Here is a 24,740-nt window from a genome sequence, read left to right as displayed (position 1 = left end):
AAAAAAAAAAAAAAAAACTAAGAAGCACTGTCATATCTTGTTAGCTGTGACTCTTACCACCATTCACAAGGCACAGTGAAGGCAACAGAGTCCACATCTTGCACGTGGGGGAAAGGAGACTGGAAGCGGAGAGATACCTACCAAAGGTGCCACAGCCAATGGGTGGCAGGACTTAGGCTTGGAGGCATGACCTGCATCTTCTGGGCTTAAGGTCATGCTGTCCCCATCATGGTACCTGTGAGGACAACATGGCCAGAGGCCCATTGGTAAACCCAAAGTAATCAGAGCTGGATGTGTTTTAACCAATGTCAGGCCCAGCTGACGTTCCTCATTCCACTGAGAGAAACCCGTGAGTCCGCCTGGCCCTGGGGAGAAGTTGCTCATGCACCTCCAGGGTGGCCTTGGAGGACCACTCCGATTCTAGCATGCTAGGAGGCCATTCGAGGTCAGATGGATGAGAGGCTGAATTCTTCTGAGTGCAGATCTGGTGGGTGAGATTAAAAATGGGCTCCAGCCAGGATCTTGTGTCTGCTTTGGTTAGTGGGCCTCCTATTCCTTGTTCCCAAGTACCTGTCAACCATGGGCAGCTGGCATAGAACTGGGACCCTGGCAGATCAGCCCATGCCTCACTGCTTCATCACTGTGTGCTGAAATTTACCTGGGGTGAACTCTGTGCAGCCCACTGCCTTCTTAGCTGTGTGTCTCAGGCAAGCACTTCCCCCTCCAGCCCCATTATCGTATCTGTATAATCTACTGTCCAGCTGAGACGAGCCCAAGACCCTCCCTGCACTGACACTCTGATTCTTTGATTATCCTCCCCACCATTAATCTACTGGTAAACTTGCCAAGCCATTCAGAGAGTCGCTTCACAGACCTCAGTTTTACAAGGGGGGACGCACACCAGGCATGCCTAATCCTCACAAACATCCTGATTAAGAACTTAAGACAAATTGCATCAGATAAAAACCCAGCCCCTCAGCTTGGCTCCCCAAGTGTCATTTGATGGGTCTTATGCTACCTAGTGCTCAGTCAACATCACACTTGTCCCTAGTTAAGTACTTTTGCTTCTGTGATCCCTGACACCAGCTGTACCTGTCTATCTAATTCTACCATTCCCTGGAATCCTTCCTCCCACAGGGAGCCACTCCTGATTCCCTCTGTGCTCTCTGAACCTTTCTTTCTCTCTGAACAACCACAGAACACATCCCAGCACTAGACTGAATTGTTCTGTAAGTTTTTTTATTCTTCTTTCTCTGGCTATATTCTAAGCATGTTCAGGAGAAGAAGTTGGTTTCCAATATGCCATATACACCCACAGTGCCTAGAAAAGATCTAGGCTTTGTTGCTGACAGGTTGGTGCCTTGTTCTACGCCATAGGCTCAAAGCTGTAGCCACTGGACACAACATCCATACACATGTCTTCTAAGGAGCCACGAGCTCACTGCTGTCCACAATGAACCACTGACACAGTTGCATATTCTAAGCATGACCTCTGCCACCCCTGCTACCCTTTAATCACCCCCGCTGTCCCCACCCCCAGTTCCCCACTAGCCTAAGACTGTACTTTACAGATGGTAACTGAAGGTCAACAACACCAACGCTGCAGTTCCCTGATGGAATGTGGTCTGAATGGAGACCTTTTTGGCATTGGTTTTGAACCTAATTTTGTATATTTTATAGTCAGGGAGGGAAATCCAGAAGCCACCAATGTTTTAGTAAAAACAAGAATTCTGGAGGGACACTCTCCACAGAGTGGGGCAGCTATTGGTATTAAAACAAAAAAAAAGCACTAAATTATATTACCAAACACAAAAGGGAAACTATAGAGAAAATGCAAACACACTAAAAATAATGATTCTCCCAAAACGTGGATTTCTGCTCTTGAAGTGCTCCCCAGTGGTCTTCTCTGCCACCTCCCTCCATCCCACCTGCTGCCTGTCTCCAGCTGCCCCCGTGTCTTCCGGGCCTCAAGAGCAGCTGATGACACAGCTTGCCCTGTGTCTAGTACAAGTGTCCACACATGTGCCTTGTGCTACAGCTTTCTTGCAGGAAGCTGTCTAGATATGCGCTCTCCTGCCCCTTTCCCATCCTCCTGCTCTCCTCTTATCTAGGTTACTAGACCTCCTGGTCACTACAGAGGTGAAAGGTCCTCCCCCTTCCAGACCTAAGCCACAGCCCCTGCTGGGTTGGAGCCCTCCTCTAGCCAGAATTCCCTTCCTGCATCTCAGGGAGCCCTAAGCTTCCAGAAGCTTCTGCCATGCAAGAACAGCCAACACATGGTAAGGTTTAGCATGCCCACATGTTCAGTCAACAAATACTGGCTGAGCAGCCTCCATGCACAGCCTCCTTGACATTGCTTGGTTACTGGGCCACAGCAACAGACACACAGACACACTTCAGCCCTCATAGAACTAAAGTGAGTGCAGAGGGACTGACCACAAGCACACACAGGTCATTCCTTGGCAGGGATCTTGCAGTGCAAGCTGCCCACACCCCTCTCTCACCCATAACCCATGCCCCTCACCCGGCAGAGCAATTAGAAAGGTCAAGGACAGTGTTTATTAGGATCAGGAGGAGAATTGTAGGTGCACACCCCAGCTTCTCCTCTGAAAAAGAAGGAGGTGCCAGACTCATGCGTGGATACTATACCACACTTCTGGGCCATTCCTCACCAAGGAGCACCTGGGAACCCGGAGCTAAACCAGCTTATTCACTCTGGTGCAGACATGCAGAGAGAGAACGTACCCAGATTCCAGCTACAGATAATTTTTTTTTTTTTTTTGAGACAGTGTCTTCCTTTGTCACCCAGGCTGGACTGGAGTGCAATGGTGAGATCTTGGCTCACTGCAGCCTCAACCTCCTGGGCTCAAGTGATCCTCCCACCTTAGCCTCCCAAGTAGCTGGGACTACAGGCATGCACTACCACACCTGGCTACTTTTTGTATTTTAGCAGAGATGGGGTTTCACCATGTTGCCCAGGCTGGTTGAACTCCTGGGCTCGAGTCATCCTCCCGCCTTGGACTCCCAAAGTGCAGGGATTACAGGCATGAGCCACTGTGCCTGGCCAACTACAGAGAATTTTACACAATGTAATCATAACACTCTTTCTCCTTCCCTCTCTTCTCTCTCCCTTTCTCTCCCCAACTCCCACACACAACTTCCTTGTGTCACACCTCAGGTTTCTATTTTATTTCCCCCTATACTTAGCAGTCTAAGTCTCCCCTGATAAGCAAAGAAGAGCTTCGCCACAGAAAAAGTGCATAATTTTAATTGTTGATCAGCAAGACAAGGAGGGGGTGCAGGTGTGTGTTTTATCAGGAAAGGTGCTGGCAGCTATGTGACTGCCCAATATTCACTGAGCGAACTCACTTTTTTCTAAGCATTATTATTAAAGGAATCATCTAAATGAAGCATATCCTCAAAGCACCAGGAGGGAGGGGCCCACTAACACCACCAACTTCAAATGCAAAGTTACTCTGTTTCCCCACCAGGTCTGCCATTGCCTCAGGACTCCATGGGTACAATGGGATGCTGGTGGGACTGCTGATTTCCGTGTTCTCAGAGAAGTTAGACTACTACTGGTGGCTTCTGTTTCCTGTGACCTTCACAGCCATGGCCTGGTGAGGCACCTCATTTTTTCTGCTCACAGCTCCATGGGGCCCCAGGACATTTGTGTGTCTTACACTGGCCAGAGACAGGACATACACATGTGGGGCCCAGCCCCTTCACAGCCAGGCTAGCTTGTCTGACACTGTGAAAGCCCATGAGTTCTCTTGTAACACAAGGGGGTCATTTGGAGATATGGAATAAGGAGGATTATTTTGTTTGTTTGACACAGGGTCTCGCTGTGTCACCCAGGCTGGAGTGCTGTGGTACAATCTCGGCTCACTGCAAGCTCCATCTCCTGGGTTCACACCCTTCTCCTGCCTCAGCCTCCCAAGTAGCTGGGACTACAGGCACCCGCCACCATGCCCGGCTAATTTTTTGTATTTTTAATAAAGACAGGGTTTCACCGTGTTAGCCAAGGTGGTCTCGATCTCCTGACCTCGTGATCCGCCTGCCTCAGCCTCCCAAAATGGTGGGATTACAGGCATGAGCCACCGCACCTGGCCAGGAGAATTCTTTAAATCAACAAGACAACTTGTGTTTTATTGCAATGGTAATCTTCCTGAATGACATTCTTAGTAATAAAGGTCAGCATTTCCTAAGTTATTCCTGCTTGCTTGACATAGTGCTAAGCAGGGCTTATGCAGTGCTAAGCACGGCTACATTTGCCCACAGTTTACAGAAGGGAAGACCAAGGCATGCAGAGATTAAGTCACTTGCCGCAGGTTGTACTTTTTGGAAGTTTTTGATGTTGGTATTCCAAATCCAATATGCACTATTAAACCGCAGGTTGCATGGGAATTGTCTATTATGTGGCCTAACCAAGACCTAAAAGCTGAAAACCTGCTTGTGATAGAAGCAGAGAGCTTTCTTGGAACAGAATATTTATATGTAAAGCATAGGATCTTTGAACTGGAAGTATCAGTTGAGATCTTGCTGGGCAATCACCTCATATTGTAGATGAAATAAGAAGGTCAGGATGAAAGGGGGGTTAGGAACAAATATTCACCGAGTGAGGGGTTGCTGGGCCATTCACACATGTGATCCTTAGTTCACATGAATTTACAGCGGGTCTGTCGAGCATCTCAGGGTCTCTGCTGTGTGCTCGCTGTCATGGTGAACCTTTGTCCCCCAGACCCTGACTTCACATGTGTATACCACCCTGTTCTCAACTTCCCTCAAACAGGGTGATTTATTCCTATTCTCAGCAATAAATCAGACAGAATGATTTATTTTTAACATTTCTAAGAAGTAAATGCCTTTCTTTGGTTTCAAAGTCTGCAGTTACTAAAACCAGTTAGTTTAATTTAGCTTAAGTACTGTTTTATTGCTTTTTAGTAGTGCTTGCAAATAAATTACTACATTAAGCATTCTGGGCAATTTAGTTTTCTTCTTAGGGTTTCTTTCTTAATCCATTGGGACAAAAAGCCAAGACAGTCATTTCTATGGGGATTTTCTTAATGCCCCCCACATTCCCGCCTGTGAAAAGGAGAACTTGCCTTCATTTGCATACATTTGGTTTAAAACTACATAGATTAAGCCCCTCAGCACAGCTCCTCAGCCACATTGCACTGGCTGGCAATTAGACTTCAGTGCCCCCCATCCCCCTTCCCAATTTAAAGGACAAAAAACACTGAGCACCCCACCCTGGGCTCTGTGCTACTACTCCAGTGCATTCATCAATCCATTTATGGGGCCCCTGAAATTCAAGTCATAGGGCAGTTATTAGTAGTGCCATTTTCCAGGTTCGTTCAGTAAACAAATATCTGTTGAGTGCCTGAAACTATTTGTTGAGTGAAAGGTCGATCCCAGATGCTGGGAATATTTGTAAACAAGGAAAAGTCTCTATTCCCTTGGAGCTAACATTCTTCTCGGCTAAGACAGAAATAAACTTATAAACTAGTTAATAAAAGGGATCATTTCAAGATGTGATAAGTGCTTTGAGGAAAGCAAGAGAGGCTAAATGGGACAGCAAATGATTCCAGACATGTGTGATCAGAGAAGACAACTTTGCAGAGGGGACATTTGAGCTGTCGCCTAAATGATAAGAAGGCATCTGTCATCTGAAGACGTGGGTGAAGGATGTTGCAGGCAAAAGCAGCCCCCAAATGGGGAAGTGTGATGATGTAGTCTAGGAAGACAGACAAGACTGATGTGGCAGAAGCCCAGTGAAGGATGGAGGAGTGGCAGGAGGGGAGGGCAGAGACTCGATGAGAGTCAGACCAGGTACACCCTGAAGACCCAGTAAGACTGATTTCTATATCAGCTTATCAGCTGTGATAGAAAGCAGTTGGAGAGTTTTAGGCAGAGGTGTAATGGGATATGGTTTAAATCTAAACAAATCACTCTGCTTGCAGGATGGAAACGGATTTTAACTGGAGTAAGACTAGATACTGGAAGCATCTGCTACAATAATCCACAATTATCTGCTACAAAACCCCACAGAGATGACAGTGTTTAGATTAGAGTAATATCCATGAACATGGTAAGAAGTGAGTGGGTCTGGGGTATATTTTAAGGACAACAGAGGCAACACAACTTGTTGGGATGTTGTGGAAAACCAAGGAAAGGAAAAGAAAAGAAAATCGAATACACTCCTATAATGTGCCCGAGTACCTGGGTTAATACAAAAGACCAAGAGAAGAACTGGTTGTTGTTTCACGCGTCCGTGTGAAAAGATCACCAAACAGGCTTTGTGTGAGCAACATGGCTGTTTATTTTACCTGGGTGCAGGTAGGCTGAGTCCAGAAAAGGAGTCAGCAAAGGGTGGTGGGATTATCATTAGTTCTTATAGGTTTTGGGATAGGCAGTGGATCTCACAAAGTACATTCTCAAGACTGGGGAGAATTACAAAGAAACTTCTTAAGGGTGGGGGAGATTATAAAGAACTTTGATCAGTTAGGGTGGGGCAGAAAAAAATCACAATGGTGGAATGTCATCAGTTAAGGCTATTTTCACTTCTGTGGATCTTCAGTTGCTTCAGGCCATCTGGATGTATACGTGCAGGTCACTGGGGATATGATGGCTGAGCTTGGGTTCAGAGGCCTGACAGTTGGTGGCAGGAGACAGGATACAAATTAAGAATTCTGTTTGGACACATTATACTGTAGACTTCCAAGTGGAGATGTTGTAAAGGTAATTGGATATACAAATCTGGAACACAGTGATATGATCAAGATTCGGGAGGCGGAAGCACACAGAAGCTTTCATCTATGGTACTAAAGGCAATCACCCAACAGAGAAGATTTTTTTAAGAGAGAGAGAGAAAAGATTCAAGACAGAATCATATGCTTTTCCATCATTTAGAAGTCTGGCAAGAAAGGGGAAAAACCATCAAAAAAGACTAAGAAGGAGCAGGCAAGAAGAAAACTAAGAAAATCCAGTGTTACGGTAGCCCAGACAGAAAGTATTTCAATATGGTGGGCAGGTCCAACTGTCAAATCAAAGCAATGGGGAATGACCATGGACTTGGCAAGATAGATGCCATTGGTGAAATGGACAAGAGCCATTTCCATGGTGTAATGAGGGCACACACCTGATTGAAGTGGGTTTGGGAAAGACTAGGAGGAAAAGATTGGGGACAGCACAGAAAGCCAACCATTTCGAAGGATATTGCCCTGAAGGGAGCAGAGAAATGGAGCCACAGCTGGAGTGGCCATCAGGTTAAAGGAGGAAGATGTTTAAAGGTAGAAGACACTAGAGCATGTTATATCCTGATGAGAATGATCTGAAGAAAAAGAAGGGATTAAAGCTGTAGGAGAGAAAGGAGAAAATTACAGGAATGAAGTCCCTGAGGCAGATTAGACCCAAAGAAAAGGGAAAAGAATTGTCCTGATGAAGGAGCAGGGACGCTTCAATTATGTGAAAAAGGCGGAGAGGCAGAGTATGTGGGAAGAAAGCAGACAGGGTGTGGATTTTATGGCTGGGAAAACAAGCCTTTCTCATCTTGTCACTTCTATTTTCTTAATGAAGTAAAGCCAGGTGGTTGGCTGAGGCTAAAGGGAAGCAGACAGTAAAGATTTGAGGAGAAAGGTGAAAATGTGAAATACTTGTCTCAGTAAGTTGGAGAGTTAATTGGCGAGGGATGTGTAGGAGGGTTTTCAGGAAGTCTTAAATGCCTTTTTGAAATTCATGGTCATTCATTAAAAGCAGACCATTTAAACAAATCATGCAACTTCAGGTTTTGCCCAGCAGGTCACTGAGTATGGGTGATGTGGGGTATTCGGTGTTTAGGGTGGCTGGTGCCTTCCAGAGGAAACTGAAGCTAAGGGAGATTAATTACCTAACAATGTTCCTTCAGCCTGTACCCATAGGAGTGAGTTAGGATTTGCACTAAGCTTTGTCTGTCTCCAACATCCATTCTCTTTCCAAGGAAAAGGTGAAGAAGACAGAGGGTAAAACAACTGAAGGTCCTATTTTTCCCCTGGCAGTTTCCAGAGTAGCTCCAAGTATTTTTGCTGAAATTAGACCTGCAAATTGCCCATATGCCATTGCAGCCTCCTCCTAGAAGGTCAGTCTTCTAAAATGTTATCACAGCCCTGAACAATAGTCATTGTAGACCTTGGTGATTCAAAGGCAACACGTTACATTTTGTAAGGGTCACATTTTGTTTAGTTTTCTCGGTTTAAAAAACAAGGAAATATTTCCATTATTTTATAAAGCGTTTTACTCAAAATAAGTTACGATATTTTTAAAATGTGTTTCTCAGTGGTGTAAGCTTATGAAGCAGATGACAATAAATTGGCCAAAGAAAAGAAAAGAAAAGAAAAAAAGGTAAGAGCTGAAATTGAATACCTTATTCCCTATCCCAGATCAGTGGAACACTGGAGTCTCAAGGGGGCCAGAAACGCTGTGCCTAGGAGAGGAGTCAGTGGATGATACAGTGGCCAGAGCTGCTGAGACAATGTAGACCTCAGGATGTCACAGGGATTAACCCTTTGTCTCTTCCATCTGCAGCCCAGTTCTTTCTAGTGCCTTGAATTCCATCTTCAGCAAGTGGGACCTCCCAGTCTTCACGCTGCCCTTCAACATTGCAGTCACCCTGTACCTTGCAGCCACAGGCCACTACAACCTCTTCTTCCCCACAACACTGGTAAAGCCTGTGTCTTCGGTGCCCAATATCACCTGGACAGAGATGGAAATGCCCCTGGTAAGTTACCCAGTGGTGATGAGTTGAGACCCCCATATTCCACTGCAGGCCTTCTTGCCAACCAATTTGTGGATTACCCATGCTCTCAGCTTCTCTAGAAACATCTCTGCCAGATGATGGGCCTCAGCAGGGTATCAGAAAAGGTTGCTGCCATGTCCATAGATCCTTTCAACAAGTACTTATTGAACAAGTAACGCGGCCTGGATACTTTTTCAGATACTGAGAACACACAAAGATGACATCCTGCTCTTGTGAAGCCTGCATTCTATACAGGGAAACTCCAACACACAAGTGAACAGATAAGCGTTGACAGTACAGAATCGTGGTGGTTGAGTAAAAGATATTAGATAAAATGTATAGTCAGATAAAGGGGCAAGATACTAAAATAAACATTTAAAATTAGGATTTTAAAGGAATTAACATAGAAGGCAGAGGGTTAATTTTTATATACTCTGTCTCTTAGTGGTTCTCAGGCAGGGATAATTTTGCCCCTTGGAGACATTAGGCAATGTCTGGAGACATTTTTATTGTCAAGACTAGAGAGGTGCCACTGACATCTAATGAGTAAAGGCCAGGGACGCTGCCAAACATCCTACGAGGCACAAGACAGCTTCCCCCTGCCCCTGCAGAGAGTAATACAGAACAAAGTGTCAATAGGGCCAAAGGGGAGAAACCCTGCTTTCTGTCCTTTTGTGGTAAATGTACATATTCATTAATCTGCTGATCTCTAGACATTGAAGATATAGGAATGTAGTAAAGATCTAACATAAGATTAAATATATAGAATTGTAAAACTTTGGCCTTGTTAATGAACAGAGATAGCTAATAGCTAATACTTAGCAAGCTTACTATGTATCAGATACTGTTCCAAGCCCTTGACATATTAACTCATTTAGCCCTCATAATATAACCTAATACTGTAGGTACCATCATTATCACTATTTTATAGGTGAGAAAACTAAGACACAGAGAGGGTTAGTTGCCCAAAGTCCAACTGCAGATAGTGCCTGTTCTTAAACCCCAGGCAGCCTGACACAAAGCCTAAGCTTTGAACCATCACCCGCCTAGTCCAAGGCAGGACATGTACATGCAGCTTGAACAATCCCAGTGAGGCAAAATCCCCTACTTATTGGTGCAATCCACCCTGTCATGTTGCAGTATTCTTTACCTTCACCAGAAATCCATCTCCCTTTATCTTTCACCCATTGGTTCCAGTCTGCTTTCTAGAGCAATTCAGGCTATTGTTTCTGCAACAGTCTTTTGAATATTTGCTATCATAACCTAAGTCCTCAAATATTGTTTGTGTGATACGATGTTTGAGTCCTGCCCGTCTAGGTGTGCTGCAACCTCAGTGTAGCCTGCTGCTGTGCTCAGCTCTGGAGCTACCACTCCAGGGTCCTCCAGGGACAGCCACACTCTAAACCTAAACCCAGCAGAAAAGGAAATGCTTCCCCAGCCGTGGTTGTTAACACTGCGGCAAACAATGCAAAACCTTTTCAAGTTGTGTCTGAGGCTGGGGCTGGGGCACGAGTGGCAGTGTTAGGGCATAAACCCAAGAACATGGAAAAGACAGAGCTCTGCATTTAAGGGAAAGCCCACCTTCTCAGGTGGAAAACAGGCAGAGCAGGAGCAGGCATGACACTCAAAATTCTGCCAGGAGCATCAGTGACAGGCCGTCTGACAATCAGGCCACAGGCTGTCCCTGATCCCTATGCATGAGGTATTGCCCAAGTAATGGCCAAAGGCACATCTGGCACCAGCAGGAAGAAAGTCTCTCCGAGCCCCGACTCCACACTGCTAGCCGGACAACCCAACACCGAGGGGATCAGTGTGGTATGGGTCACAGAGAAAAGATGCCTCTTGTTCACCTTCAAAATAAGCAATTAGAAAGTGGTAGGAACCAAAACCAGGCATCCTGAGACCCATACCCACCCCCTTAACACCCCACCAGCCCACCACTCTGACAACCACCTTCCTTCTCTTTCCACCTTCTGGATCTGAGTTTTGAAGAATCAATGCCACTTCCCTCTTTCTCTTTGAAACAACAGAGAAAGGCCTTCCTATTTGTTTAATCAGCTTCTTGTTGCTACATAAGAATTATGAGGAGTGTGGAGAAGGCCTGGTGCTCAGTAAACTTCCATGGCACACCTGACTGCCCTTCACCCAGGGTGTCAGCTGTGGCCTGGGAGCAGCGTGCTGGGAGGGAAGGCCACCTGGGGAACAGCTCACCAGGCTGAAACGTGGATCCCAGTGGAGGAAGCTTCATTCTAAACCCAGGCTCCATTGCAAGACCCCTCATTCCCTCATTCCTCTCATTCTTGAGCCCTTGAGTTTAAAATCTGCATTCCCAGATGGAAAGGTGGATGTGAACGCCCCTCAGCATCCTGCATTCCTCAGATCTTGGCAATCATGGGGTATTTATTAAGTAGACTTCCAGCCTGTTCCCAACATTTAAGCTGAGTTCCCCGGTCTGGTACAAAGTGTTTTCTGGGTTTCTATAAATATGATTGAGCACCCCACCCTTGCCATTCCTTTCACAAGATTATAGACTCTGGTCCAAATAGCATTTGGTTATTAAAAGGCCATTCATTCAGATACAAGAGTGGGCAAAGCTTAAGAACCCTCTAGGCTCTTCAAATACTACTCCCTGAAGAAATCATACTTATTCCAGAATTAAATCAAATTGTCAAAGAAGTACAAAATCTGGTCCAAAGGGAGAAACTAAATGATTCCCAGCATCTATAGCAACATCGACAGTGGATCATCCGTAACTCATCTCCAGTGCATGCCAGACTCACCTAAGCCCCACCATGCCCCATATCAATTAAATCAGAATGTCTAGGGAAGAGCTGGCCATCAGTGTTTGTTTAAAGATTCCCAGAGGATTCTACTGTACAGCAAAGTTTGGGAACCACTGACCTAATCAATTCCTATTTGTTAAGCACCTATGATGTACCTGGGCATAAAGGGCCCTGTCCTCACAGAGGTCATGTGACCTGGCAATTATGAAAAGAACTACAGAGTCTTAAAGCTGGAAGATCATCTCCCAAGCCAGCCTCCTCATGCTATAGATGAGGATGTGACATGCTCACAGCCACACAATGAACTGTGCAGAGCCCTGATGGAAGCTGGAGCCCTCTACTCCCAGGCCAGTGCTCTGCCTGCCCTGCCATTCTCCCTCCTTTCTTTTTCTGCCCTCAAAGGACTCCAAAAATATCCACAATTCAGCCTGGCCGAAGAAAAGCCATCTGACAGCCTTGCCAAATAAATCCTCCCGAATTCCAGCACCACCAAGTTACTCTCAGGCTCAGGGATGTTTGGACTTCAGGCCATTCTCCAGACGTTCCACATACTACCTTTCCACAATGCTATGCAGTCTTTGTGAGCAGGGGACACACCTACTCCTCCTTTCCAAGGGCTCACAACCCCCAGGGTAGCTGTGAATGGCCAGGGGCCAGCAAAGAGGATGTGTCAGCAGTGGCTTGACAAAGAGACAGCAAGGGTGACAAAGACCTCAGACCTGAGCTAGGGGTCAAGCTCAGAGCCTCTAGTCTGCACTTGGCTACCAACAGGCTGGGTGACTTTTAGTCAAATCATATATCAAAATGGCCTATTATATTTCCAATATTCCTAGAATATTTGTATGGATTTCAGAAGGTCTAGAGGAAATCCCCAAGAGCCCTGAAACTCCCATTGGCATTCTAGGGAGGAGGTGCATTCTGGTCCCCTCAAAGCAGAAGCCATATGTTCCTCAGAAGCATCCATGCCCAGCCCGTGTTGGGGGCCCTGGCTTTGCATGAGGGATGCTCAGATGCCTGCTGGGTGGTGGAGTGAGGAGCTGTTTGTTCCAGCTCATGCCTCCCGTGTTCTCTCACACACTGGAAGGTGCAGTCATCCTCCTGTTCCACTCGATTACTCCCCCAAGGAATGGATCAAATCTGGTCCTGAGTCTGGTTTTACATTACTGGTCCATGCTCCAGTGACCTGTATTCTGTTAACTTTGCAGCTCTTACAAGCCATCCCTGTTGGGGTCGGTCAGGTGTACGGCTGTGACAATCCCTGGACAGGCGGTGTGTTCCTGGTGGCTCTGTTCATCTCCTCGCCACTCATCTGCTTGCATGCAGCCATTGGCTCAATCGTGGGGCTGCTAGCAGGTAGGACAGAGCTCCCTTTCTTCAGGTCCTCAGGATAATTCACTTGAGGTCACTTCTCCCCTACATACAGCAAATCTTCCAGACATTCTCTTCCCTGAAATTTTAAATACTTTCAGGGAGCCAGGCATGGTGGCTCACGCCTATAATCCCAGCACTTTGGGAGGTCAAGGCAGACAGATGACCTGAGCTCAAGGTGAAAACCCATCTCTACTAAAAAATAAAATTAAATTAAAGTTTAAAAGTACAAAAATTAGCTGGGCATGGTGGTGGGCACCTGTAATCCCAGCTACTCAGGAAGCTAAGGCAGGAGAATCGCTTGAACCTAGGAGGCAGTGGTTACAATGAGCCAAGATCGTACCACTTCACTCCAGCCTGGGCAATAGAGTGAGACTCCGTCTCAAAAAAAAAAAAAAAAGGAAAAAACCAAACAAGCAAACAAACAAACAAACAACAACATGGAGAGATGCAAAGGGGTAAGAACAAAGCTGGCCTGCAAACTGAGCCCCTAGAGCTGAGGGTGCTGGAGGGACACAGGGATGGGGGCGGGAGCAGTAACCAAGACCAACTGTGATATAATAAATGTCCCAGCACTTCGAAATTTTTGGTAAGATACAAAGAAAATTGTTCTCAAACATTGGATTGCCATTTGACAAATGTGCTTTAATATTGTTACCTGTGTGTATGTATGTACACACATTTAGATAGGTATTTGCTCTTTCTGACAGCAGAGTCAGAGATTGGGGTAGTAGCACTGGGAGTAGGAACCTGTTTTAGACTTCTTCCAATATTTTTCAAAGATTTTTTGGAAGCAAAATTTTTTAAAGTATTTTTTTGTTTGGAAATAATTTTAAACTCATCAAAAAATGGTAAAAATAAAAATATGAGGCATCTGTAAATTCTTTCCCCAGATATACCCACATCTTACTCCTTCTGCTGTGTCATTCCTTTATCTACATATATCCATAAGGGTAAAGAAATATTTTTCTGGGCCATTTGAAACAACGTTTTAAAAATATTTGTTTAAATCTTCTAAAGCTTTTTGGAATCTTTCTTGCTAAGACTGTAGTTGCTATAGTCAAAGGAGTAAGAAGGGGCCTAGAATCCCACCTCCTTGCCTCTTCTCACCTAGGAGGAAATAGTCGGACCTCCAAGTAAAGCCTGTGGCTTGGATAACTGATTTGGAAACCACTGTTCTCTTCTCATTGAAGGTTTCCTAAGACCAGATGCCATTTGTAGAGGCTCTTTTGATGGGCAGGTTTGAAGATGTGGGGTGAACAACAGTATGGAGGCCACCCTGAGACCTGGCACCAGCCCCAGGGTGGTCTTTGTTCTGTGGCCCAGAATCAGACAGAAACACCACACCTTGTCCCACAGCCCTGTCCGTGGCCACTCCCTTCAAGACCATCTACACAGGCCTCTGGAGCTACAACTGCGTCCTCTCCTGCATCGCCATCGGGGGCATGTTCTATGCCCTCACCTGGCAGACTCACCTGCTGGCCCTCATCTGTGGTAGGTGTTCAGAAAAGCTGACAACCAGGTTACTCTGGCTACTCCTTCCCTTCTTGTCTCTGTGAAACCCATGGGAACCACTAATCAATACTGTTCAGCAGTGACAGAAAGGCCAATGGCTGGCGTCCTAATGCCAGTGCTGCCCTTAACAGCTGGGATTTCAGGTTCCTTTCTGTCAAATGGGATCACAACCACCTAATAGTGTTACACTTACCCAGTGTTGTAAAGTTTACAAGGGAATCACATACGCATTTCCCTGTGTGCCAATGACAGCATTCCTGCTCTCTATAACTCCTCATTCAACAACTGTTTATACAGCACCATCCAGTGCCAGGACCTAGTCTAGGCATAGAAGTTACCATGGTGACTACATCCTCATGAAGCCACAGCCTAGCAGAAGAGAAGTAATTGCACAAATAATTACTAAGACTACAGCGTCCACAAAGGTTGTTGGAATGATCCAGTGAGGTGATGTGCTAGGAGCACTAAAAATCATAACAACATTATGCAAGCTCGATTTCCATAGAGTAAATACAGAATATGCTGCCAGAAGGGAAATCAGCCATAGTCCTTCTCATAGACCTGTATCCCAGCACCATACCCTGTTATATAAATATATGAACTCATTTAATCCCCCCAAGAATACCACCAGACATAGCCTGCCTGGCCCATTTTACAGATGAGGAAATGAGGCTCAGAGGGGCTAATTAACTTGCCCTAGAAGATAGCTATTAATGGCAAAAGGGAGAGTCAATCCCAGCCCCAGCTTCCCACCAGCTCTCCTCTCCTGGCATTGTTCTCTGGAAGCAGGACAGGACATTAATAAATAAAACTGGAGTCAAGGAAACAGAAGAATAGCATCTGGAACAGCTTCTCTTTTGTTTTCTCTCACTTATGCATGGAGACTGAGAATGACTTCCATATTCCTTGTAGCCCCCCTCGGCAGCCAGCATGAGGCTGGGCATGGAGATAGTGGGCCCAGTAAATATTTGTCAAGTCAGAAGTGCCTGCTATTTTGAGGTTCAGACTGTACCTGCCGTTGGCCTTCAGAGAAGTGGCAGATTCCAGTGGCTGGAATCGTCTGGGAAGCCTACAGGGGAAGGCTAGGGTTTATCACAACACTTCTGGTAGGATTTGAGTTGACAAACAGAGAGGGAAGAGGTGTTCTGGATAGAGAAGGAGAAAGAGCAAAGCTGCAGGGCAGAAGGAGTTTGTCCAGAGGCACCAGCTACATGGACAAGCTTTCCTGGCTGTTCTCAGGACTCAGCTCCCATGGGGGAACCCAGCTGCCTGGCTCCTGGGGACTGGTTCAGGGGTCCAGTAAGGTTCAGCCCTGGTGAGACCTGGTGAACATCAAGCAGCATCACAGCTGCTCAGAGTTTTGAATAGGAGGGACTTTGGCAGGAGCTCATATAGTCTGACCACTCTTCCCCCACAACAGACAATCATCCAGCCTGTACTAGCTCTTCACTACCATTAGCATAGACAAGCAAATGATGTTTATTGACCCCTGACTCTATGCAAGGCCACTATAGAAGCAGGGAGGGGACAAAAAGAAATATAAATTTTAATCTCTACCTGAAGAATGAACAGTCTGGTGGGAGACAGGCCTCACCTATCTACAGAGATAACAAATAATGCCAGGCAAGCATGCCAGATGTCAGGGCATGGTGCAGAATCTGAGGCTGCAGGAGAGAGGGTGGGGCTTCTGTTCTTAGTCTGGGCTCCCTAGGCTGCAATGGCAGTGGCTTAGGGGGAAGGCCCTGGGAAGCTCACTCTGGTGATCCTTGTTCCTCCACAGCCCTGTTCTGTGCATACATGGAAGCAGCCATCTCCAACATCTTGTCAGTGGTAAGTGTGGATTCTCCTGAACACTACCCCAAAGTGCTCTTCCCAGAGCTTCTGGACATACGGGGTTGTGGGGTCTGGTAAAGGAACATTGAGGGGATAATGGTAGCTGGTGCTCACACAACATCTCTGTCAAGGTTTGTCTAAGGTTGTCCAGAGGAGAATTGACAATTGCATACATGTACCTCTAGGGGAGGGAGGTGTGTGTGTGTAGAAAGATTGCAATGTAACTAGCAGCAGAAAACACGGACGGACAGATGGCACTGTGTGACTGGATGTGGGGGACCAATTTGCAGCCCCATCATTGAAAGATTCTGATTGTGCCTCAAATTATCTGTTTTGTTTTTGTTTTCTTTGCAAGACAGGGTCTCACACTGTTGCCCAGGCTGGAGTGCAGTGGTGCAAACTTGGCTCACTGCAGCTCCAACCTCTCAGGATTCAAGCCATCCTCCCAGTTCCACCTCCCGAGTAGCTGAGACTACAGGCATGCATCACCATGCCCAGCTGTTTTTTGTATTTTTTTGTAGAGACAGGGTCTCACTTTGTTGCCAAGGCTAGTCTGGGCTCAAGTGATCCTCCCACCTCGGCCATCCAAAGTGCTGGGATTACAGGCATGAGCCACTGCATCCAGCCCCAAATTCTTTGCCCAAGATACCGTGACATTGCAAATCTGGGAATATCAATGCCTTCACTGGAGGGAGGATCTCCATCCTCAATGCCCATCACATCCTTTTCCCCCAGGGTCCCCAGTCCAACACAGCAAACTAGGAAACTTCTTCAGCCCCCAATGCTTTTGTTTCCAGGTGGGCGTGCCACCAGGCACCTGGGCCTTCTGCCTTGCCACCATCATCTTCCTGCTCCTGACGACCAACAACCCGGCCATCTTCAGGCTCCCACTCAGCAAAGTCACCTACCCCGAGGCCAACCGCATCTACTACCTGACGGTGAAAAGCGGTGAAGAAGAGAAGGCCCCCAGTGGTGACTAGCCACGTTCCGGGAAGAAATGCTCTTTGCCTGACCTGATGTCTGTCTGCTCCCTGTGTTCTCAGCTCTGGTTCAATCAGTTGCAGCACTCACTTTCTTTGCCTCTCCTTGCACCTGTGTAGAACCAAGCACACCTGTAACTTTCTTTCCCTAAGCTGATTTTCATTCTCTGCCTGAGTCTCCATAACTACCTATTGTGCGGCATTAAGGGAAGTTGGTATTACAGTAAGATTTCCGGAGTTAGCAATAAGGAGTGTGTTTTAAATGTTGTTGACTTAAAACAAAAACAGTAGTCTTTTGGAAAGGTAATTAACAGGTGATCTTCTTGGCATGTTAAACTAAATAATAGATGCTATAAAATTAAACTTGTTGAGTGTCCTAAGCAGACACAGAGGTGGGGGGTAAGTCAGGGGACACAGGCTAGGAAGGGAAGGCTCTCTAGTGGCTGAGCTAGAGGCTAATGACCAGAGAGAGAGGAATTTTACACTGATGGGATCTTAAAGTCAAAACAGGGACAACTGGGGCATGGAATTATCTAAAGGAGTCTTGACCATTCAGTGGTCTTTGTAAGGGGCAAGGTGATATTCCATAGCAGGGAGAAATTAATAAATTAGAATCCTATATATGACTTTATTATGGATGATAAGCATTTCCTAGTTTAGGTCAAACCAGTATCTCTTTTAAAATTTATTTTTTTAAAATTTTACTTTAAGTTCTGGGATACATATGCAGAACATGCAGGTTTGTTACATAGGTATATATATGCCATGGTGGTTTACTCCACCTATCAACCTGTCATCTAGGTTTTAAGCCCCACATGCATTAGGTATTTGTCCTAGTGCTCTCCTTCCCCTTGCCTCCCATCCCCCAACAGGGCCCAGTGTGTGATGTTCCCCTCCCTTTGTCCATGTGTTCATTGTTCAACTCCCACTTATGAGTGAGAACATACAGTGTTTGGTTTTCTGTTCCTGTGTTAGTTTGCTTAGAATGATGGTTTCCAGCTTCATCCATGTCCCTGCAAAGGACATGAACTCATTCTTTTTCATGGCTGCATAATAGTCCATGGTGTATATGTGCCACATTTTCTTTATCCAGTCTATCACTGATGGGTATTTGGGTTGATTCCAAGACTTTGCTATCGTATATAGTGCTGCGATGAACGTATGTGTGTATGTGTCTTTACAATAGAATGATTTATGATCCTTTGGGTATATACCCAGTAATGGGATTGCTGGGACAAATCAAACCAGCATCTTTAAGCAGAGATTTCAGGTAAGGAAAATACCCAAGTTCCATGTGTAAAAAGCTTGGGAAATCTACTTCATTCTTCTATTTGCTTGTGAGCACAGGAAGCTTTATGAAGTGTATGATATTTAAGACAAATAGGTAGCCCTGACTGCGGAAAGACAAACAATTATCTATGAATTTCATAATTTGGTTTCCCAACTATAGTCAATAGCTTTCATTTGGTCTTTAAATGTATAATATAGATCAGGGGTCAGCAAACTTTTTCTGTAAAGAGCCAGATAGTAAATATTTTCTGATGGGAGGCCATATATTCTCTTTGGCAAAGTCTTTAACCCTGTCATTATAGCATAAAAGCAGCCATAGACAACACGTAAATGAATGATTATGGCTATGTGTCAATAAAACTTTATTAAACAGGCAGTAAGCTAGATTTGGTACCCAAGTTGTATTATGCAGATCCCTGATAGAGACAGTCAACATATTAATGCTTACAAACTGGTGGGCAGTGCACAGGCCCAGACAGACACCACCAAGTCCCTTGCAACAGACATAGCAAAGGGGTTTGACATGCTGGGTGATGGCATGAAGACCCTCAGGAAATGGAGGACGCTCAGAAAAGTGAGAGTAGCATAACTGGAATCAGGAGGCCCTGCTCTGGGGCTACTGGAGAACTTAGTGCACAGTGATGTGCACTAAGGGGTGCAGTTTTAAACCAATAGTTCCACATTGTCTGGGAACTATTTCTAAGGCTCACTCTTCTCCAACCTCTCGCCCCGTTCTCTCATCTGCCAGAAAGCACACCATTCTTGGACAAGGAAAAAAAAATGATGACCCTTCAGTGCTGGAGTTTTCCAGGCAGGAAGGACAGGGAGGTTCAGAGAATCCCAAGGTTGGAAGGGAGTGTGAAGATCAGGTGGTCCCATCCCATGATGCAGGAAAACCTCTATATTATTAGGATAAGGGCTTCAGTTCTCTGCTGTGTTTCCAGAAGGGGTTCAATTACCCAAAATGGAGGCAAAACTCCCAAAGTATTTTAACAACAGATAACCACAACCAGAGACCCCATTCATTGCCCTAGAAAATCCCCTCCTGTCTTCATTAAGCCTTTTGAGACTGTCCACCCAAAGCATTGGGTCTGATTGGGAACTGTCTTTTAGTCATGCTTACTGGATCTCCAGGAGAGGAAAACTATTTGGATATAAAAAATTATTTCAGCTGATTTGGATGAGATTATTGCTTTCTTTTCCCACCAACTCCCCCCATCTCCCCCCATCTCCCCGAACCCCTGCCAACTCTTCACCTCATCTCATGGGACCGGAGAGCTCCTGGAGTGATCTTGTCCCACCTTCCCCAGGGCTTCCTCGCCTCAGCCACCTGCTGAATGGGTAGGTAAAAGATCTCTAAACTTATAGATTCACAGCACCAACATGAGGTTGCATGGACATGATGAGAGAAGAAGGGTTTGGGGACCCATATTCTGGCAGTTTTTCTACCATCACCCCAAACTACAAGCAAAAACTCTTGGCTATACAAATGATAGTGTCTATGTTGAACACAAATATGCAATCATTAAAGGTGTGTCCGTTTGGAGAGAAAGGGACTTTAGAGGAGGCTGTGTCTCAAACTCTTTCCCTATGGCACCCATCTTCCACTTCCCCTCTCCCAGTTTCTGCCCTCCCCAACGCTTTCTCCCATCTTTATCTCCTCTCATACAACACTGATGAATTCTACTATCAGCCACGACAGTCTTGTCCTGCTGCACTTTAAAATGGCAGATCTTAAATCATCTTTCCAATTTCTTCCATAATTGACATAGTTAAGTTTTCTGCTTCATCTTGAGGTTTGTTGCCATAGAGTTACTTACAATGTTCTCATAGAATGATTTCAATCTCTCCTGTATGCATGGTTTTATCCCCTTCTCATTTCTAATCTCACATAATTTTGTTATCTCTTTTCTTTAATCAGGTTTGCAAGGGGTGCATTAATTTTATTGACTTTTTCAAAGAAGCAATTTTGGATTTATTTGTCCTTTCTACTTGTTTTGGTTTGTATTCTATTGATTTATTTTTCCTGTTTCCTTAGGGTTTAAATGTTATTTTCTAATGTTTTAAAATTGATATAGAATTCTTTCATTTTAGGTCTTTCTCTTTTAACAACAAAGTCATTTACAGCTATTAATTTTCTCCTGAGTACGGCTTTAGCTGGGTACTATAGGTTTTAGAATAAAGGAGTCTACATTTATCATTTTTTAAACAGTTTGTAATTTTAATTTCTATTCCTCTTTGGTTGTTTGAGGATTATTTAATAATGGGTTTAATTTCTAGCATTTAGGAATCTTTTGATATTTTTTAACTTTGTATATCTAGTTTTATTGGATTATGAGCAGAAAATATGGCCTGTAAAATCTTTATTTTAAAATTGTGTGAATTTTTCTTAGTTGCCAAGTACCTGATTTTGGACATATAAAATGAAATTTTACTTTGAAGAAATACATATTAAATTGATTTGTTAATTGTATTATTCAATTCCTCTATGTTCTTATTTTTTTGTATATGGGGTCTTAATTCTGAAAAGAGTTTGTTAAAAATCAACTATAATTGTACAGTTTCATTAATTTATTTTGCGTTTCTAAAGCATTTATCTCATATAATAAGTTACCACATTGTTTGATGCCTATTAATTTATACAATCATTGATTCTTCATAAATTTTGCCTATTATAAGTTACCCTCTTTATTCTAGTTAACGTTTTTAACCATCACTCCAACTTAACCAATATTAATGTTGTTGTACCTTCCTTCTTTCTGATATTTTCTTATCCCTTTGTTTTAACCTTTATCATTTTTAATTTTTAACTTTGTTTACTTTTAACTATTTCTTAAAAATAACATATGGCAATGTTTCATGTTTTTACCTAATCTCAATGTTTCTATAATTTAATAAGTTAACCTCTTCACATCTTATGTAATAACTAATATACTAGTTTTTTTCTTTCACTTTATTTTTTTACTATTCATTTTTTTTTGCTTTTTTGTTATTTCATTTTTCTCGTTTCACAAGTTTGATCATGGTACTCCCTCTTTCTTTCTTCCCTTTGTTAATTTGGTCCACTGTTGTTTTACATTCTGCTAGTGGTTACTGCTCCTTTCCCAACACTCATAATCAAAAGTATATTTCTCTCTTATAAAAACAAGATGAAAAATAATTTTCCCTGACAAGATACCCCATTTCTCCAATGACCTTTCCCTACCCCGAGAAACTATGGCCTTTGAAATAATTTCACTATTCCCCTCCCCAGCGCCCCAGTCCCTAAAATGTGTTTACTTCTCCAGCCATCTCCCACTCCTAAATTGTGCTAAGATCATTTATCATTGTTAATTATTTTCCCCTTGCAATATGCCTCTTCTTTTCACAAGAATTCTTACTAAGCCCATACATCACACATTCCCAGCCATTCTATCATCCATTTGGAGTTTACCATTTGTATTGAACATGTTACCTTTTATTACTCTTTCATCTGTTCTTCTTCCCCTGTCTTGCTATCTCTGTTTCAATTCATTTATTACTTGTTTACAACTCTTTGTATTTTCTTCAAGTAATCTATGAGAGAATATGGTGACATATTCTTTGATTCTTTGCATGTTGACAGAGTTTCTTACCCTGGCAGATGGTGACATTTTGGAGGCGTGGGGCTCCTGCCCCGCAGTCTCTCCCCTCAGTGGTCTCTAGATGTTGTTCCTTCATTTTCTGGCTTTGGGGTGCTACACATGAGAAATGTGGTGCCAATCTCATTCTTTTTCCTTTGTAAATAACCCGTTTTTTCTTTCTAGATGACTGTTAGGTGTCTTTTTTGTCTACGGAGTTCGGGGATTTTATGAAGCTAAGCCCGGGGTGTCTTTTCTCATCAGTCCTGCCTTTTAATCTGCAAACTCAAGTCTTTCTTCAGCTTAGCGACTTTTCTTCTAAGATTTCATTATCGGTTTCCCTCTATCTCTTCCTTTTTTCTGTTTCTGGAACTCCTATATCCATGTGATAGGCCTCCTTGATCTCTATTTCAAGTTGCTTGTGTTCTTCTTCACAATGTTTATCATGTGTATTTTTGCTCTGGTTTGAGATATTCCTTCCATTTGACCTTCCAGACCACTGATTTAGGTCCCAACAATAACCTTTCTTTTCTTCAATTCAACAGATAAGTTGAACTTTTTTAGTTTAAAAATCATGTTTTTAGTTTCAGAAAATCTTTGAGATGAGGGCTAAAATAGAATCTCCATGTGTGCTTATGATTTTTTTTTTTAAATTTTCTATCTCCTCTTGCTCCAGAAATCAGATACAGCTTCTCACAACTCCTGGCCCCAAGCTTCTGCCCATTCCCCTTAATCCATCACAGATGGGCCCCTGTGTAGCCTGTCCAGGGCCATTTGCCAACTTTCATGAGCTGAGAAGTTCTGTCTGCCTCATGGCCTAACCTTATTCACTCATTCACCCAGAAGACATTGCGTGAGGAACTATTAATGTGTTACTCAGGCCCCAGGATTGACGACAAATTAGGAAAGAATCAGAACAGCTCCTGCCTGCAAGGAATTCATTTTATGGGAATATACCCGGCCAGGTGAGTAGTCTCACCTAGGGTGAAGATGAGGATGCAGACTGCCTGAGCCCACTGAAGGTCACAACACCACCTCTTTTTTTTTTTTTTTTTTTTTTTTAGTTTTGTTCTTGTTGCCCAGGCTGGAGTGCAATGGTGCGATCTCAGCTCACTGCAGCCTCCACCTCCCAGGTTCAAGCGATTCTCCTGCCTCAGCCTCTCAAGTAGCTAGCATTACAGGCACCCACCACCAGGCCCAGCTATCTTTTTTTTTTTTTTTGTACTTTTTAGTAAAGACGGGGTTTCAGCACGTTGGCCAGGCTGGTCTTGAGTTCCTGACCTTGTCAGGCTAATCTTCTGCTTAAAAAGTGTTTTAGGCATGACTTTAAGGATTCCAGGAAGATTTCAGTGCCCTGTCCCCTTGTATCCCCTATCTTTCCATTACCTGCTGCCCAAGTATTCCCAGCCATTCCTTCAACTTAAGGCTTTGAATCTGTTCAGCTGTAAATAGTCCTGAGAAGGTACCACAGTAAGCATGATCAATCATTTGTATCTTAGGCCAAAGGAGCCATTTCCGAGAACAGATTCGATGAAAAGGGAAGAAAGAGTACAAAGAAAAATGGGTGGCACATTTCGAGAGAATCTTTGGCAAAGGAGGGCATGGCAAGATGAGGCCAAGCTGGATGGATGGGGGTCTGGAGCACCCTCATCTCACAGGGGAGGATGATGATGAAGCTGGTTGTGTTTGGCTTGGAGAAGAGATGAAAGAGCTAGGGCTATGTGTGTCTGCAGTATTAGGTAATGATTGTGGGAGAAGTCAACGTGTTCAATGTTTCTTCAGAGCACAGAGGGAGTGCACTAGATGGGAGTGATAAGCAAACAGACTTTGAATCAGTGGAGAAGGGCGCTTTGTAACAGTGGAAGTTGCTTGAGAGATAATGTCCTGTGAGGTCCTAGGATTCCTGCCCTCATAGTGCAGGAGCAGGGTGTGGAGGCCAGTTGGAGATGCTTGTTTTGGGTGGTTAACCAGACCAGATGACCACTGCAGCCTCTCTTTTCCAATTCCCAACTTTCTGTGATTCTATGACCCTGAATTCCCAAGGAGGAATAAAGAGGAGTTATCACTGAGGTGGTAAAAGGGTAAGAACATGAAGACCATGTGTACCAAAAATATACCACAAGTGCCTTTACTACTTTTCTAGAGCTTGACCAGTTAACCCTTTGGCCACTTTACCAAAATGCTCAACATGGTTGCTTACATGGACAAAAGCTGGAGACCAACATTCTTCAACTGCACATTGACTTTCTCCTTCCCATCACTCTCCCCTCTGAAGGGACTCTCTTTCTGGCCAACCCTCTAAGATCTGCCTGTCAGAAAACTATGTCTTCACAGCCTGAGTTTGTGGTTATATCAGACCAGCGTGCAAACATCATGGAACATTTGTTCATGCTTTCCTGTATGAGCCTGAGCTTAGTTTTCTTGGGTCATGAAGGTTGTGATGGCCTGAGGACAGCTCTAATCTAAAACCAGGCAGGGACTGGCAGTTTCAGTATGGGTATGATTTCTACTCGATAAACCATGGTCTCATCTGGTAACTTTAAAGGCATTCACATTTTATATGAGACTTTTTTTACTTGCCTGGTTTTTCCTGTCTCTA

General features: G+C 44.3%; 1 protein-coding gene across 1 annotated transcript in view; it reads left to right on the top strand.

Moving 5' to 3' along the window:
* Nucleotides 1-24,740, top strand: part of SLC14A2 (solute carrier family 14 (urea transporter), member 2) — a 78,683-nt gene that overhangs the window by 24,807 nt on the left and 29,136 nt on the right. The window contains exons 7-12 of the mRNA XM_011978092.1: nucleotides 3,492-3,620; nucleotides 8,563-8,755; nucleotides 12,762-12,909; nucleotides 14,284-14,418; nucleotides 16,220-16,269; nucleotides 17,070-17,244. Coding sequence (XP_011833482.1) covers nucleotides 3,492-3,620; nucleotides 8,563-8,755; nucleotides 12,762-12,909; nucleotides 14,284-14,418; nucleotides 16,220-16,269; nucleotides 17,070-17,244 — 830 coding nt within the window. The remainder of the gene's footprint in view (nucleotides 1-3,491; nucleotides 3,621-8,562; nucleotides 8,756-12,761; nucleotides 12,910-14,283; nucleotides 14,419-16,219; nucleotides 16,270-17,069; nucleotides 17,245-24,740) is intronic.

This window comes from Mandrillus leucophaeus, unplaced genomic scaffold, assembly GCF_000951045.1.
Source record: "Mandrillus leucophaeus isolate KB7577 unplaced genomic scaffold, Mleu.le_1.0 Scaffold189, whole genome shotgun sequence".
NCBI classification, from domain to species: Eukaryota; Metazoa; Chordata; class Mammalia; order Primates; family Cercopithecidae; genus Mandrillus; species Mandrillus leucophaeus.
The sequence above is the reverse complement of the archived record's forward strand: the minus strand, read 5'-3'. Positions and strand labels throughout refer to the sequence as shown.